At 35.9% G+C, this 19,311-nt stretch overlaps 1 protein-coding gene across 1 annotated transcript in view; it reads right to left on the bottom strand.

Moving 5' to 3' along the window:
- Positions 1-19,311, bottom strand: part of LOC144453982 (uncharacterized) — a 36,946-nt gene that overhangs the window by 971 nt on the left and 16,664 nt on the right. The window contains exons 2-4 of the mRNA XM_078145362.1: positions 5,107-5,194; positions 2,476-2,585; positions 43-177 (exon numbers count right to left, since the gene is read on the bottom strand). Coding sequence (XP_078001488.1) covers positions 43-177; positions 2,476-2,585; positions 5,107-5,194 — 333 coding nt within the window. The remainder of the gene's footprint in view (positions 1-42; positions 178-2,475; positions 2,586-5,106; positions 5,195-19,311) is intronic.

The raw sequence follows: 19,311 nt of genomic DNA, 5'->3' as shown, positions 1-19,311 counted from the left end.
TTCCCTTTAACGGTTTAAGTGAGATTAGTTTTAAGTACCTACCTCTTTGTGGGTAACCATCTCTAGAGCTGTTTTATATAAGTCATTATTATTGTGTGTTTGCCTCAAATCTTCTTTACATCCGACTAACACAAATGGAACATCTTCACCACATCGATGTCTAATCTCTGGCAGCCACTGATGAGAAAATACGTACCCAACAAAATTGTAAGTACACGAATTAAATGGCCGGCATGGAATAGAACGTCGGCTATTCACAGAGTTCGTTCGAATCCCGTTTAATATGAAGTCCTACATGCTACTACTAAACAATTGGGCGGCACAATGTTTAATACATCTCAAATTATAACTTGTTGTTGTTGTTGTTGTTGTTGTTGTTGTTGTTGTTGTTGTTGTTGTTACAAATTACACAAAATACAGACACTGATAGAGCGCTCGAAAATGAAATGTTTAGGTGTTTTATCTCACTCTGAAAACTAATAAACAGTTTTGTGTTTGAACCTTCATTGTTTTATCCAACAGTGATGTTGATTTGTGTTCACAGTCAGATAAAATATACCACTTTAGTCTTTACTAATGCTAGTATTGGCTTGCGAGTGACAAACCTTGTTTGAGAGGTATAAAAAAAACATCGCACTGCCTAATTAAAACTCTATAGTCACTCTGGTTTGGTAGTAAACAATATCGTACGGCCTAGCTAATTAAAACTCTATAGTCACTCTGGTTTGGTAGTACTAGTATACTGGAATTGGCTGTCAGAGAAAATAAACGTATCTAGTACACATTGTGAGGCTAATAAGTATTCGCTTATGCAAATTTACGTTCAATATGATAAACTATACTGCTTTGAATGAAGACTATTGACAAGCCTTACATCGTATACTGTGTGGCCAATTCAAAAGGGCTAACGTTGGCAATTGCAATGAGAGTTGTTTTTATGCGTACGTGATCGAATGTACCTATCGGTATATCATTGATGACATTGTGCAGCGCCACCAAGTGATAGTTATATGGAAAGTGTGCGAAATGGTTCATTCCGTGACATGCATGATTCATGGACACTCTATTCCCCAATGACACGACTCTTTGTAATGATGTGTAAATCTGAAATCTTGATAAATAGGTAACGGTGACCTCTAAGTAACCTGATGATAGATGGTTGTATTATGAATGAGATGTTATAGACAACGTGAAGTGAAAAAAGACACTTATAAGGCTAGACAGAAAAAAATAACAATGATTATGTATTTCCGATAACATGGCCTCAGAAAATAGGGTATACAGGTCGGTATTTTATTTTATTTTATTTTATTTTATTTTATTTTATTTTATTTTATTTTATTTTATTTTATTTTATTTTACTTTATTTTATTTTATCTTATTTTATTTTATTTTATTTTATTTTATTTTATTTTATTTTATTTTATTTTATTTTATTTTATTTTACTTTACTTTACTTTACTTTACTTTACTTTACTTTACTTTACTTTACTTTACTTTACTTTACTTTACTTTACTTTACTTTACTTTACTTTACTTTATTTTATTTTATTTTATTTTATTTTATTTTATTTTATTTTATTTTATTTTATTTTATCTTGTCAATGTTTTTATTTTGAAAAAAATATTGCCAAAACCAAACGAAATGTCGGTCAGAATACCCCTTCTGTGATAGTTTAATGAAATATGTGCAGACATAACCGCGGAAACTTGAAAACAGACGTGCATGAAGGTCAAGAAGACAAAGATTTTCATTGAATTGTGTTCGTCTTGAAAATTGCCGACCCGGACTGACCTAATCACAAACAACTTCTTTAATCAGTTATCTTCATAACTAGGGACTATTGTTTTAAAAATACATTACAGTAAACTTTATCCCCTCCAGTCACCGGTCCCAGTTGGCCGGCGACATACAGGTCATAACCTCAGTACTCTATGGTATCTTAGCAAACCCTTTTTGAGTTCCTGGAATTCACTTCCCATGACCAGCGGCGAAAACGTGTTATTTTTTTTCCAGTTTTGTGTACTCAAAATATGAAGAAGGAATGTCTGGAAAAAAATACAAGTCTACTGCATATGAACTATTAATTTTATTATTCACCCTTTTCAAGTGCAGAGTTAACAATCAGCTTCTAAAAGTATTTGTTTTGTAAGTTAAAACGCGATACTGAGCAACGGGAACAGGCCACTTTATTCTTAAGCGAGTACTCATAAATGTCGCCTATGTACATGTATGTAATCAGACAAATCGCCAAATTATACAAATGTGGAACGTGTCACTCCATTAAAACACATTTTAAAGCTTGCAAACTCGTCGACTTTTAAGTGTTCATTATGAGTTTATAGCATGTTATGAGTTTTAGCGTTCTACAAGTGTGGCATGTTTTAAGAGAGATATTAGCGATAAGTGTTCTGTGCTACGACACATCCATGATATGATATGAACTAAAATGTCGTGTGAGTTGTACAACGTACCTTTGACTCCACGTGTTTAAGAGAATGTCGCCCAGAGACATCGTAGCATACTATGAACGCATCCGCGTCAGAATACGTTAAATTTCTCATGCTTTCGTAGTCTTCTTGACCTGGAGGGGGAAATAAAAGACGCAATTATCGTATAGTTAGGGCTAAATATAGAAAGCTGTTCTCTTTCGAACCGTAAGGAAGTCTTCAGAAATATTCCAGGACGTCAAGTTTTGTCATGTTCTTGAAATGTTTGTTCAGCCGTAACATTTCAGAATTGTGAAATTGTGTCTCACCGTAAAACATTACGAGTTATGTATTCCACGGCAATAAAAAGAAGATCCGGGTTTAGAATCGATGATGTGTAAGAAAGTTACATGTATTTGCAGCAATTTGATGATACTTCATTTATTGTCAAATAAGGCAACTTAATTTGGGTTCTCATAAACTTATAAAGAAACATCACTAACTGAGGCTGCTTGCTTCGTGGCAAGCTTCAATTCGATTTTTATAAGAGGTTTTTGAAATATTTAAAAAAAAAAACGTTTCATGTGATAACCGACAATGTTGACGATTTTTGGTGCCTTAGTTATAAACTGTAAGTTATAAGATATAAGTTTAAGATACTAACTTCAGAAATTGATTGATCGATCGATTGATGATATATCTTTTTCGCTACTAGTGTTAGACTGACTAATTGACTGACTGACTGACTGACTGACTGAAAGACTGACTGATTGCCTGAGTGATTGACGGACTGACTGACTGACTGACTGTCTGTCTGTCTGACTGTCTGACGGACTGACTGACTGACTGACTGATTGACTGACTGCCCGATTGATTGACTGACTGACTGACTGACTGACTGACTGACTGACTGACTGACTGATGACTGATTGATTGATTGATTGATTGATTGATTGATTGATTGATTGATTGATTGATTGATTGATTGATCAGGAGAGAGTTCGGTAGTTTAAAATACAAATTCGAATTTTACTAAACCAAAAATAAATGACAAAGTAAAATATTAAAACATTTAAAAGTTGAAAAAAAACATGTTAAGATATATAATATATTGCAATGTAATAGGCCAATGAACAATTTACACCTCATAATCTTTATCTTTGCATTAACGTGTAATCTCAATATTTTGCTAATTAGTTAACGAGCTTTGACGGAGGTCATGTTTCTATCAAAGGCTGTCTTTTTCCATTTGCCTGTTTGTTTGTTTGTTTGTTTGTCTGTCTGTCTGTCTGTCTGTCTGTCTGTCTGTCTGTCTGTCTGTCTGTCTGTCTGTCTGTCTGTCTGTCTGTCTGTAAGCTGGATATCTCAACAAATTGGTGACAGATTTAGATGAAAACTGATGGGATAAAAAAATACCTATGAGACAAAGGACTGTTGATTCAGCTTAGTGAATGCTCGATATTTAATGAGTATTCGAGGGAACCAATGGCACTGACAGCATATATAATATGCAAATCCTATTGAGGGTGCACTTTTTGGGTTTTTGTTAGAAGAACTGCAGTGTTGGCAGCCTGCATAAGAGGCCATATGTGTACTACCACATTGTCAGTGGTACTACCGCACCGCGTACGAGTTATAGTGTAGGAATGCCATTTTTCTAAGCCTCATTGCCATAGCAACCGGTTCAGTGCCTCTATTGTCAAAATAATTATGTAATCATGTTCTTTTCTATCATTCATTATGTGTCACACTGCTATATTTGTAGAAGTCGAAATCATAAAATTTCATAATTTCAGTATTTTGTCTGCGCCAACGCTTTATATAACAATTTCTTGCCAAATCTCTGCATGTGTGTGTTTTATATTCACAAGACCCAAATGAACCATGTTTTGTGTCCACTCTAATCCACGGAATCCATGTCATCTTTTACCGCCACATTGAGAGCAATTAGAATACTGTCCCCTTGGGATAAACAGTGAATGCTGACACAAATCGAACTCTGTCGTCAAAATGTTTCCTTAGCATGATTTTGTAGTTTGATATTATACATTGACGCACTGGACTAAAATAAAGTTGTATTAGTTCTACTGTCACATTTTCCCGCCAAGAGAATTCCTGTGTTCAAGAACTTCTCTTCTGTAACAAGTATTTCCCGCCAAAATAATTCAAACTAGGCAAGAACCGTTTCTGATAACTAATGTTTATATTTATTCCTAGTTTGTTCGAAATTTATTAAAGTTTGCTTCCAAATCGAATCCGACGACAATTTTTGGTAAATTTTCGTGAAATGTTTTGTAAAAGATGCATAAGTCTTATGGCTAAATTTACAACTCAAACAATGTTTTTTTTTTGTATACATGTATGTTCCATTCTAGAACGGGAAATTTTTCAATATGGATGAGAAATGGGTATTTATCTTAGATTTCTAATTATTTATTTTAAAAATTACCTCGTCTTTCTACTTCGAAAAGAATAGCGACCCCCCCCCCCAATTTCCAGTGAATTGTGTTTTATCAATTAAAAATTAAAAAAATAAATATCCTAATTTTAACCCATAATATCTTTTAAGCTTGAAGAGGAAAAAAAAACGTGCGAGTAAATGAAAAAAAAATGTGTATTACTGTGAATTTTGGCGGGAAATGTTCGTCTGCGTACGAATGATATTTGATTACTTACCTGATATATCATGTAGAGACAGCGTGATGTAATGATATCCTATATCGAAATCGACCACACATGATTCGAATATTGCTAATTCGTGACCCTGTAATAAAATACATAATTAACGATTAGATATATCATTGATGACTGTTGACAGTTAAAATGATTTAAACATATTAAGAAAGAAATCAACAACCTGAAAACAAGTTTGTTTTGCCAAGAAGACTTGAGAAAACGAAGCAATTGATGGTTACAATGTACCCCGGAAAAAGACAATACTTCGAATTCCATTTCCGACATGACGATTCGATTCGAAACTTGAAACACACTCACCCGAAGGGCCTCATATCCCTCGCATGCCATCATTTACTGTGTGTGTGTGTGTGTGTGTGTGTGTGTGTGTGTGTGTGTGTGTGTGTGTGTGTGTGTGTGTGGGTGTGTGTGTGTGCGCGCGCGTGCGTGCATGTGCGTGTGGCGAGGATGAGAGTGGGGGAGTAACCTTTATGAATACAAATGTTGCGAGCGGAGACTCCGAAAGGGAGGGGGGGGGGGGCATGGACAAAATTTCTAAACTTTAATGTCAGTTTTGCCAAAACCCAAACCTCGATTTTAAAGTTATTAATAAATGTGTTAGGATATATGGATAGAATTCGATAGTTTGAGACTGGGTGAAAGTCACTGTTAAGGTTGATATTGCCTCAGATGACCTCAGAAAACACAGATGGTTCTCAATTAAGTTTATAGTAATAAGAGGCGTGGAACGTGAATGTTGTTCAACAATATTAATTATACTAATTGTCGTAGAACTTTTAACAACTGGAAGATATTGAAAAGAAACTCGACATGATTTCTATCGACGATTACAGGCCATATATTACACTATTGTTACGATCCAAAATATCGTATTTCGGAATTATGGGAATAAATTCTACTTTTCGGCATTGCAGGCCATAGGTCAGATGTAGACTGGCGATGACGAATCTGGGCAAACATGATGTAACTGAAATTCAGATGATTGGTTAGAGAAAAGTACATAATAACTTTTATGATGGCATGATCTTAGGGTGTGACTTGCTATTTATATAGTCGTTGTGTAAATTCCATGGTATTCGAAGTATACTTAAAGTAAGAATAAAATATCCAGAATCAGAGAAGAGAGAGGAGAGGAGAGAAGGACTCGGTTAGGTGATTCTGGCAAGCCGAAATATCTTCTCAGTTGTGACTAATTCCCGACTTGGACCTGAACGATCCCGTACGAGAGTATGAGAGTGTGAGTGCTAGAGTGTAACGTCTGAACTATCCATACTTATACCGTTCAACTCTACAACTCGCATCACTATAATATTCAATAAAACATCTTTTCATAAAACCACGGCATGTTTGTATTGATTGACGAATTTCAAGTTTTCACTTATAACCGTAATGATATAATAATTTTTTGCAAGGTAAAAATCAATTTTTGTACTCAAGTCCTAAATATCATGTTTCTTATTGTACTGGCAAATGTCCATTCATTGTGGTTACACATGACATGGGCTTTGTGTTCTATAATAAGTCATTGGTATTACGATTGTAGCAATACTAATCAAGTAAAAATTAACCAAAGAAAATTATGACTTCATGCATGAGAAAGTGTGCTATTGAGTATTGTAACAGAAGTGTTATAATCGACTGTTAACGTTTAGTTGTTTCTTCTGCTTTTTAAAACGTTCTATGCACACGTCGTGCGGACTGGTACCGGTGAAGTATATGGACTTATTCACATCAGCCATTCTCGCAAAGCCGAACTGTTATTTCTTACGTCGACACTGCACTGTGAAATAAAGACTACGCCGTAAACGAGGCTGTGGTATACGACGATGACATCAGCTTGCTGCATTCTCATCATGTCTTCACCGGCTCATATGTGTTATACAGAATTATTTTTGTTCTCTCACATCGGTGCATTTTATTCATTTATTTCTGTCATTTATTTTATCAATCACAATAATTATCTTGATACAGAATACAATAAATAAAGCTACATTTTCATGGTTTACCGTGCCATGTTTACTATGGCGTTAATAATTGTTTCTTGACCGTGTGCATATTTTCTAATTTGAAAAAATTGAAATCATGTCCAAGTCGATGAACGTTTTACATTTCAATCAAATTATTCATGTCAGTGGTTATTTACATGTCTCTCCGGATAGCATTCCAATTGTTTTTTCTCGATAGCGTGTCTACTTTTCAAATGACTAAGTTTAACTTTAAATTTCCAATTTAGAAGATCTAGTATTTCTTCCTTCTACATATTCAACGGGTGCATCACGACGCATGCGCCATGTATAAGACGTGTTATACAATTTTGATCCCCAAATAATAAAAAGCGACCCATTCACACTGACGAATCACGTCAACGAGATGAACTACTTATTAGTAATCATACAAATGAAATTGGTTTACAAGGAATCGACTTTATAGTCTGGTTGGACTTGATGAGCTAATATAGCCGATTTCATCAAATCCAAATAACTGGTAAGTAATCTAACTGGATCATATGATCATAATGAATGAGAACGCCGCTAGTGGGAGACATCTGTCTAAGTAGCTATTTAAGTCAAATTGAAGGATTGTTTGCTAATTAAAACCGGACAGGCTGGTGGATTTATATGGGATACTGTGTTCAGTTGAAAGAATAAGTTGAAACTGTATCACAGTGTGTATTCGCATACATAATTACTACTGCATTATCAGCAACCGTGAAATGGTTTAAGGCAATACTTATTCAATTTACGACAAATTGTATACCCTAAATCAAGTAATGCCGGTTGACGTTTTATTGCTTGACTCAATTTTTTAATGTGTGGTCATTTAGTTCCCCGGTTCATTTGTTCTTAATGTTTATATACTGTTTAAATTTTGACAGGGTGTTATTACTGGTGAGGATTCTAGATTCCTCTTCCTGTTCCCCTCCACCTCCACCACCACCACCACCACCACCACCACCACCACCACCACCACCACCACCACCGGTGCCGCCACCGCCGCCGCCACCACCACCACCACCACCGCCGTCGCCGCCACCACCACCACCACCACCACACCCCCTCCTCTCCCCCCCTCAAATTTGACTTCTCTACTATTGGACATTAAGACAAGTTACTTAGTATTTATAATCTAGATATTATTCAAGGGCAAACTGAAAACAAGCTTCCATTCAGGGTGGATAGACCCCTTAAGCGGCGGCGAAAAGCACAATGTTTTTGAAGTCTGGCACTCCCGAAAATCTTACACTGTCTTAGATACAAAATTGTATGTCCGAAATATTTCATAAACACTTCTAACCTCTTCCTGTAACGCACACCCAACGAGCTTCAATTTTGACATTTAACCTACGGACAGTCAAGTCAACTTAAAGTTATAAATTAAAATGTCAAAATGTTTTACAAATAATATTGTTATGGTTATAAATATTTTAATTAGTTTTAATATTCTTACTTTAAATGAGCTCTTGGGATATGTACAGTAAAACTAATTTAATTTTAAAATTAATTTTGGAATGTTTTCATTTTTCTGAATGTGATATTGACGAAAAGCCTTGTCAGATTGTTTAATCCTGGTAAAGAAATATGAAATGATACCAGGTCCATTTGATTTCTTTAATAAACCTGAATGAAACCATGTAATTCTATATCAAATTACCATTTAGAACGAAATGATATCTTGTGAATTCACTATGTTTAGAAAAATCTGGATGTTAAATAATGTTAAATGTGTTGGGTTTCATTCACATTCAATTATCAGTATGGAGCTGGCATCGATCAGAACTCAGAACAGCGGAAGTGACATACGGACCTTGGTAGGGAAGTTCCGTTAAACTACAGTGCACGTTTAACGGAAGTTGTATCACACGGCGTTTACGTCACTTCCGCCTAATTTCTGATCACTTCCAACTCTGTACTATCAAGTGAAAGTGAATTAAACCAACGGATTTTATTTCATTTAACATTCATTTTTTTTATTAAAAGGAAAGTTTACTTTATCTTGTTTATAATATATCTTCTAACAAACACCCACTCAGTTTCAGAATGTTGTATGATACATTCCTAGACATGATGAAATGAACTAAAAAAGAAATACATTATACATTGCAATTTAAGCCATCGTGTATATTTCACAATTAATCTTGCAATCATCATACTGTTTCGATTAAAGAAAACAGTGCAAGTTGACCTTTGAACTTTCTGAATTTATTTTTAACGTTCCAGGCATGAATAAATGAGCTGAAGGAATTACTCCGATTACCTAACATCATGCATCGCAGCGTAACGACTTTATTTTTCTGTAGGGTATTTCCCAGTAGTCGTGTCTCATGTGACCATAGAGTCTGATCAAATTAATAACGCCCTTCTATATTTTAACTATTCCTGTATCCCGGTGGATAAAATTCAAAACCAATGTAATCATGTCATGGGTATAGCTGTGGTTTTTGTGCCCACACTGCACTGTTTGGCAAAAGTTTTTTCAATACATGTCAATCTAAGCTTTTTGAAAAAGTAGATACAAAATTAGAATATCAAAGGTTTCCCATGAAGATGTGTCTTGAATACAGTTTCAAAGTCAGTAGTTTGCGAGATATTGTGACCAAAGACAGACAGACTGACAGACAGACTAATAGACAGATAAATAGACAGACAGACAGACAGACAGACAGACAGACAGACAGACAGACAGACAGACAGACAGACAAATAGTCAGACAGATTGGCAGGCAGAGACAGCCAGCCAGCCAGACGCAGACATCCAGAAGCCATCAATACACACAGACAAACAAACAAACAGACAACATAACCCCCATCATATACCCCTTACGGAGGTACAAAACATCTCTCATATACATATCTGATTTCACGACACAGACAAACAGACCCATAACATTACCCCATTTCAATGACAGTAGGTAGAACGTCTTTCTTCTCAGAAGTAGGTAACATATACATCTAATTAAACTTGTATTCCTCACCATGTACGTAGTTACACCGCGTTATTTTGTTAATGTCCGAGTCATTACCCCCATGTTTTAAAGGGACACTTATATAATAATAATGACATTTTTAATTCATAAACATAAACTAACTTCTAGATGATATTAATCATTTCATTCTGAATAAGTTTAAATTACACTAAAATTACGAAACAAGAACGATTTTGTATATCTAAATTTTGGTGGGAAAATGCTAGTACTGACGACATGGTGTTTTGGCGCGAACACGATGATTTTTTTTTTATATCAGAGCACCGAGAAAGTACTATGTAACATCAAGATTTAGTCCAAACAATATAAATCAAGTCAACTTTATATTAGATAGCCCAAAGACGTGACTACCTACAACTTAGCTGGACATACTGACTCGATATAACAGCATTGTCAAGCTTATATAAGCTAGGTAACTTAGGTAGTCATGTCATATTTTATTCAGGTGACAAACACAAAACACATCTATGGGACTCGTATGACGTAGGTAAAACATGGAAGATTAGTAGATATAGTCCTACAGGATATTATTTTGTAATAAGACAGAGTTGATCTCGCTGAATTAGATGAAACAATATCAAGCAACATACACAACATGGGTGATATCGGTATCAGATATTATCTCAAAGCTATGACCCGTATCTCTTAGGAAGTGTCCTTGGTCTAATACATTATTAACTACAATACCCTACGAACCGATTTTGAATGTAAATGTAGCATTTCTAAGACACTACTAGAGCAAAGCCTTGGGGGAGGCTTTCAGTGGAGTTGCACGAGATTATTACAACGTTTCGCATAAAACAAACGGAAGGTCAAGAAGCTACATGAAAGTTTGTTGGTCGTTGCTGCGTACAAGGATTCTACCCCAAAGTTACGAACCCATTGCATCGCTTTCTCGCTTGGTTTAAAGTGTCACTCTCCCTAGGATTCGATGGACCACTGTCGATAACGACATCTCAAATTACATTTAACTTACAGGACCTTTAAGAATAGTCAAACACATGACACGTAAATCACCCCAAAATTGATTTTCCTGCCATTTTACAGTGCTTTTACATATACAAGTTTAACAAATACTCTATTCCCATATTACATGTGTAGCTAAAAAAGAAGTCAATATACTGAAACCCCTGTTGAAATCCCTACTATGCAATCAATAGTTCTAACAATGCAAAGAAGGCATTTTGAGATTTGATTAACTGGTTTGAATGTTAATATACAGTTTGGAGTATAGAGGTTAAGTATGGCAATTGAATCAGATTCATTCCCACACAAAGGTCAACATGTGTACTCTATGAATTACCCACGACATGGGTCTGAGTTATATGTGGTGTACACTTATACTAAACTAAACACTTTGAAAGGCTTCACCTCAGTGATAAATTTCCCTATAAATCAAAGTTCTTTGATTCTCTCCAAATCTTACCATATGAAAGTTTGTCCTGGGTCCTTTTGAAGTGATATGACATTCGTAAGTTCGTCTTTTTAATGTCGTATCTCACAGACTAAGTTTTCGACGGCCATATTGGATTTTAAAATGACTAAATTTTGATATATGTTTGAACTCTATAATTTTAAACATTTGTACGGTGACTGCAGTCTTTTAAAATTGATTTTACCTGATGATATGAGCTATGTGGTTGGAGTTTTCTTGAACAAAGTAACAAAAAGTTTAAAGGGTTTACAACCTGCGAAAAAACATTGATGCGTTTGCTTGTTTGTAGGAATGACACAAGGTATATGCAAATTTAAGACATACAATGAAATTAGTCTTATAACTTATCAAAGCATAAACACCACAGGAGCTCAGCTCTCGTAAGTCATTTTACTGACAAAACACTACACATTATAACGTTTACTACAACTGTTACTGTTACATTATAACTTCCACAGATATAAGCAAAGTGATAAAAGAATTGCGTGAACCACAATCAAATTTGGTATTGTTTTTAATATTCTCGCTGCTTCTCACTCAAGATAAGAGACCGCGATAAAATATCAGAATCAATGTATGTCTGCCTCTATTGATACGACCTTGTTCACTGAACCATAGACGTTGCTTGTATATGAGCTATGTGGTAATTGACAAGGAATTCGCAAGTCGACTATCCGTTATCATGAATATCACTTTAATCCTTGCAACGTATTGACGTGCACATTGCGTCTATCAACACATCAACACACACAATCTCCTCATAATGTTGTATGATTGTGATTGATTCTCGTCAGGTATTGTGTTGTTTTAGGATATGTAGGCGCACAGGTACATTATGTCCTCATAGGAAGATCGACCAATTAAATTTAATCAGTAAAGCTCAGCAGTCGATCGAGAAGACGTCCGCTAAGTTCACGCGTGCGCACTTCGGGGTCTCATGCTACCCAACAAGTGCAGCAAGCAAGTAAAACTCAGTTTCAGTGTAGAAACGTGATAATTTACGGAAGAATGTTTCCAAAAGTAAAGTAAGTGATTCCAATAAATCAAAAATCTTAACATAATGGTTAGAAAAAGGGGTTGGAACTTGTGATGGATACGATCTCGCGCATCATGCACGTGTTTTTAACAAACAAACAAACAAACAAACAAACAAACAAACAAACAAACACACACAAACAAACAAACAAACAAACAAACACTTGTACATTTCCGTGAAATGATATATTATTGAATAAGTATGTCAAATGTGATGTGGTTGATTTGGTTGCGTGAGAAAAAAGAAAGCAAGGATGGAAACTGGATCAATAAGATTATCAAACAGGTATGAGAATTAAACGGTATGGAGACTCAAGAACTGTATATATGTACATGTAGACACATCTGTAAGTGTTACAAGAAAAAGGTGTATATTACTATATTACTTACTAACGAGAGAGAGAGAGAGAGAGAGAGAGAGAGAGAGAGAGAGAGAGAGAGAGAGAGAGAGAGAGAGAGAGAGAGAGAGAGAGAGAGAGAGAGGGGGGGGGGAGGGGGGAGAGAGTTTTTCTCATCAAGCCGAATGCATACGAATGACACACAGCAACTACTTTGTACAAATCATTAACTAGTATTTGCCGTTCCACAATCACTCAGCGTTACAAATTCTGTAAAGAGGCTTGAAAAGATAACATAACCATTAACTGGTACGGCGGTAATGTCGTAGCTAATGCATAACAACCTCGAAGCAAGTAATCACCATCGTACAGGTGAATGAACGTTTGCTCTACTAATCGTAAGAAATCCGTTCCAAATGTCTGCCTGGCGCTGTCGCCGACATTCATCGCCTCCTTTGTACCTTGTATTGGCGTCACAGAAATGATGTAAGATGAAGATGGTAAGTGGAATTCAGCAAGTCGGCAAAACTTCGTGTCTATAATCAACAAGCTTGGGTTCGAGGTAAAAAGGCAATTTTGTAATATGTTGTCTATGACATTTGATATTTACAACTAACGACTTTTCTGCCTTTCCTCGGAGGCAATTTGCACGATTCAGCTGAAATTACACCGGTTGCTCCCTGAAAGATTTTGTCGCGGTAAATAAAGCACACTGGGTGAATAGATGAATGAAGATCTGTTCAGATATAACCAGGTATTATCAACCCCACTGATGACTATATCCCTGAAAAACACCTTGAGTGTATTGTGTACGGCATTTGCTGCAATTCACAAGTGACGGAGAGACGACAAAAAGTCGGTCCCTACGGGGAGTGATTGTAGACATGATGAGTTGATTCCCAGTGTTGAATCTTAGTAACCGAAATTGTTGGAAAAGTCACTTTGATTTCAGTTGACAATGAAAATTGCAAGGATCGTTAACCAAATATCCGGCATTTGTAAATACATAGCGTCTTGCATTTGTTTTTTCTCTCATTTGGAGCATTGGTAACTGCCTATAAATAAATGATTTCTACAAACAATCCACTCTTGCAAATTACAATGTTATTGCATTTTATCAAATGTTTCAGTTTAAGTACTAGATGTTCTGTTTATCTATTTGTATTCAATCATGTTCTTTTTTTATTTTTTTTAAAGAGAACACTGAGATATTTCAGATGAATATTTGGAGGTAGAAATCACAGTTCTTTCGTCCGTTTGACCATCAATGCCCTGACCATTATCTACGTGTATCGACACTTCCCCCGTCTCTAGAGTAACGTGGCAGCCTTTTTCATTGAAACCTCGCACAAATATGATACACTCCGATGCAAAACAAGATTAGAATGTAAATGTTGTTACATGTAATCTTAACTTAAAACTTTAAAATATTAGGCTTTTTTGTTATAAGTGGATAGTATTTTCATAAATAGTTGTTCATTTGTGATAAGTCTGACGACCATTATGATAATAAGTTAAAGGTTGATTTCACGAAGGAGTACAGTCGTTTCTGTTTTCCTACAAAAATCCTGTCTGTCTGTCTGTCTGTCTGTCTCCCTCCCTCCCTCTCCCTCCCTCCCTCCCTCCCTCCCTCCCTCCCTCCCTCCCTCCCTCCCTCTCTCTCTCTCTCTCTCTCTCTCTCTCTCTCTCTCTCTCTCTCTCTCTCTCTCTCTCTCTCTCTCTCTCTCTCTCTCTCTCTCTCTCTCTCTCTCTCTTGCTTTATATCGGTCAGAAGCTCACGATTGTGATTAGTTGTTCGTTATTGCCTGATGGAAATATCGTCGACTAATACGAATCTACATTCCGAAATTCAATAAATTAAACCACGTAACCATTCTTAGAAATTAATCTACCTTTAATGACCTACATCATTGATGAAAGTAAAATTTCAGACATACCCATCATAGATTTGTAATTTGATTTAATTTAATTTCTGAATTGAATGATGGATGATCCGTTTCCAAAGCTGTCTAAATTTTACATATTATTAGATGGTTTATATTGCAAACGGAGACAGTAACGATAAAAAGAAGATGGAAATAAAGACATTTTTTATTATCATATGGGATTAATGTAGAACGTCATTGCACGATAAGACCCGATTTACTCTAAAGTGCAGTAAATTTTATCTTCCTCTCTAGTCTCGCATTTCATATCTTTTCCTGTCAAAATTGTCTCCGTAGGCTCAGTATGTATAAGATTTCGTAGCGGATGCTTGGCTTTTGCACCTGATATTTTCTCTCTCCCTCGGGATTCCCCTCTCGATTACCGTTCTTGCAAACCCAAGTAACTGTTGCCGTAAAAGTAAAAGGGCCCGGTGGTTTTATGATTGACGGTGAATTTTTGTCGATATCATTTGCAAATGATATAGGTCACTTCTACATGCAATATGGCTTAGGGAGGTATTGGGGATTTTGAGTAAAATTGGTCAATTTTGACGAAAATGAAGTCACCGACTCTTAAAACAACCGTGTAGGAAATTCATAAAAAATTTCATAAATATGATGTTTAAACCAAGAAAACCAAGAAGGTTTTATCGACAACTTTTGGTCGGAAAAGTTCGTGTTATTTTAATCTGGATGCCAAGTCCTTCAATCAGAATAAAGGTTTTTCATCCAATCAGACTGAGTGAACCCAAACTGTTATGGTGACGTAAACAGTGTGTAAGTAGCATCTTGAGCTGACAAATATACCATATTTTGGACATTACATAACCGCCCCAATAAACACTAACTTTATGAGGGACAGTGTTATTGGATTAGAATTTTGTGATTGATTAACAAAAGACATGATGTTAATGACTGTGTGGGTGGCTGTAGATGAAATTTAAATTGCATCTCATACATCTCAGGACTTCTAGAGTAACGACTTTGACTATACTGTGAGTGAAGGTGTAAATGGTAACGATACTGTTTAGGAAGTGTTATTTACGAATTTAGTGAGACATTGAAGTTGCAAATTAGTACACGACTCTTTCTTACAAAAAAGGCATTTTACGAATATCTTAGTAAAAACAATAAACATAAATAATACGACTTGGAATTAGAAATAAACATATCAAGATAAAAACGATGCACATCCTGTTTATCACCCTTCGCAGCTAAAACAATCTGTGTAATTGGTCGTAAAGATTTTGTTATCTGGTCATAAAAAATTTCTGGGTCAGAGGTATGTACGCATAATAATGCGAACAACCTTTGTGAGCTATTCGCTAGCTATTCCTCAGTAGGGTAGTAACAGTATATTGATAGTATCAGATAGATTTCAACTTTCACAACAGGCCTGACGGTGGCGTCTGTGTTATTTCGCATTTTTTACGGGATAACATTGTAGGTCCCTTTAAGATGGGTTTGTTTAAAGTCTTCTGTATTTTCCTAGTAGTAGGTATTTAATCGGATAGACCATTTAAAGCTTACCAGAAAGTAGCTATATACTACGAAGTAGAGAGTGAAAAGCGGCGGAGTTTGGGACTGTCACCGGGCATATATCTCCATTGCTGTAAGACAAGGTACTTGAAATCTGAATGGATTAGTTTGCCCTCCTCCTTCCTTCGTATACTACATATGGTCCTTGAAAACAAGTAATCGATACAGACTTCAACTTTTGTTAACCGATCGAAACATACGTACGTCCATTTTATACGTACCTCGCAGATACACAATAGTGAAGTGGTTAAGCTACTATCGTCACGTAAGCCACGCCAGTTCTTACTATTTCTAGTTCTAAGACCTTCTGTGCACAACTCCCTCTTCCATATTTCCCGATCTGTAATTTCATGATTTTATAGTCATTGCATTTTGCTCATCCCCCCTCTCCCGTCCCCAACTGATGTTCGAATAAAATAAAATTTCAGCTGCTCCTCTCACTCTACCATCAATTTGATTTAATATGCATCCTAAAATATATCTGTAAGGGAAACGCATTACATGCAGTAGTCGATCGTTACAAGTAGCTACACTGGGGTTAAGTACTACGTGCATGACTTAATGACTCGAATGCAACGCTGCATGTATCGATAATGTCGCATTAGTCAAAAAACCTTATCACTAAGTCTGGCAATAGGATACACATAGAATGAATCAATCGCAGACATACGAAGAAATGCCATAGTACTAATTATAGAGCAGGAACCAATCTATTATTGGACGATATCATCATTCGCCTTTGGTGGAATGTATTATATTAATGCATGCATAATCAATACAAGCTGTGCAGTTGTATTCTGTAACGTAAACATGTTTTATGATAGATGTTTTGAAGTCAAACTGAACATGTAAGAAGTAACCAGATATTCACTGTAATGCTACCGTGTGTTGTTAACGCGGCTATAACGGGTAAATTGATACGGTGCCGTCAACTGAACCATTAAAGACAGATTTGTAGTTGAATCACTGGAAAGCTTGACATAGATAAATCATTACCATACTAAAAAGTTATAAATCTAACGATTATATATATATATATATATATATATATATATATATATATATATATATATATATATATATATATATATATATATATATATATATATATATATATATATATATATAACTCGGTGAGTATCAATCTGCTAAGACAGTGCTCTATACCGCAGTGGCAGAGCGTATACTTATATATATACACACACACAGCGAATATTGTGCAATATATGTTCTTTGTCCTAAGCTTAAATTTTGTATACAAGAAAGTCTTACAGGTATTGGCCTATAGTCACACCGACATAGAAGACATGATTGGATGGGGGGGGGGGGGTGGGGGGGGGGTGGCTGAAATTGACTGTATCTGAACTCCGACAAAAATTACTACTCATACTAAAATTTGGAACCTGTACAAAATATACAATTAGTACTAAGCAATCATCTTTGCGATGACACTGGCAAGTAAACACTATAATTATCTACACAAACGTTAACAAAGACCAAATGCAAGCTTTCTGAAACTTTACCATTATCTGTCATCAATTTCTTATGTAGTATTAGTATCGATGGCTGACAGAGCTTCTTTCTATAATAATCGCAAATCGGAAGAGATTATGTTCAAGACGTTATTACTTAGCGTCTCCTTTTCCTTTTCAGTTCTGGCATATCTACATAGTTTTTCCTGTGAAATAGTATAGTTGATTGGATGACAGGGTGGTCAATTAAAACATCTAGTTGAACGTGACAAGGTAAATGATCAAATGTCTCATTAGAAAGCACATCCTTGATATGGGTAGACACTTAAATGACATTTGTATGTGTCATGTTTTTGGGCAAAATGTGTATTTTTAAGACAAACAGGGCCGCCATTTTGTCATGTAGGTCAAGACCACAAAATTGAGTAACAGGCATATGTTCTCTAATAGTGATTGACATGTGTGCCAGGTTTGGTTGAAATTGAGTAGTGGGCGTCTGAGGTATGGCCTTGGCTGTTTACGGTCGGACAGATTGGTGTACATTTAATAAGAGCAGTGTAAAAGAAACAGATCAGAATGGCATAGCTCAAACAGAACCAAGGAACAGAGAATAGCATAATAGGAACATAAATAGTGTGACAGTGATATTGAAGAACAGATCAGAGAAGAGCACCACTGATCAACAGTGTAATATGCTAGGCTGGCACATATTTATATTGACAGGACAGGCAAATATGTATGATGGCTAATCGCTACGTGAAGGTAATAACGTTGAAATGAAACACTTGCAAATTTGGGTAGATTTAATATAACCGATGTACTTACGATAGACAGACTGATGCAGATGAAGAGATAGGTTTGACCTTCAACATATATTGAGGAAATATATTGGATTGACAAGAACATTGTAATGAAAGGACACAACGGAAATTGATGATCACATTGGGTGTACAGCTGTTTCATTCGTTGATATATTTATCACGAGTGGGATGTGATTGGCATTTCAAATGCTCGATAGAGAATGTAGTGTAGTAATCGTGAGTACAAACATGTTGGGCTGTTTGATTACGTTACACCACACGACCTTCAAAATGGAGAGTCCTCGCACGTACAGTTTCCAAAGTTGGAGGGACGCAAGCGGAGTTTTATGTTTTTGCTTGGGGGAGAGGTGTAATGTACGCAAGCTGAGCTTATCTGTTTTGCTGGGGAGGGGGGGGGTGTAATGTAAAATTCTCTGCATATTAAAACCTGTAATATTCTTGCTACTGTCAAAGCATATTTAAGCATCATTTGATACTGGCAGAACTCTAAAAACTGATATTCAATATTCAAGTATAAGATATGCACAATTATGATGACGTAATTAAGTATACGCTAATATATATCGAGAAAATTCCTATAAAATCATAAACTTTTGCTAACAATATCAGAGTACGAATTTCAATGTCATCAAGCGTATT

The sequence above is a fragment of the Glandiceps talaboti genome, chromosome 3, assembly GCF_964340395.1.
Source record: "Glandiceps talaboti chromosome 3, keGlaTala1.1, whole genome shotgun sequence".
Taxonomy (NCBI): domain Eukaryota; kingdom Metazoa; phylum Hemichordata; class Enteropneusta; family Spengelidae; genus Glandiceps; species Glandiceps talaboti.
This window is presented reverse-complemented; position numbering and strand designations above follow the sequence as displayed.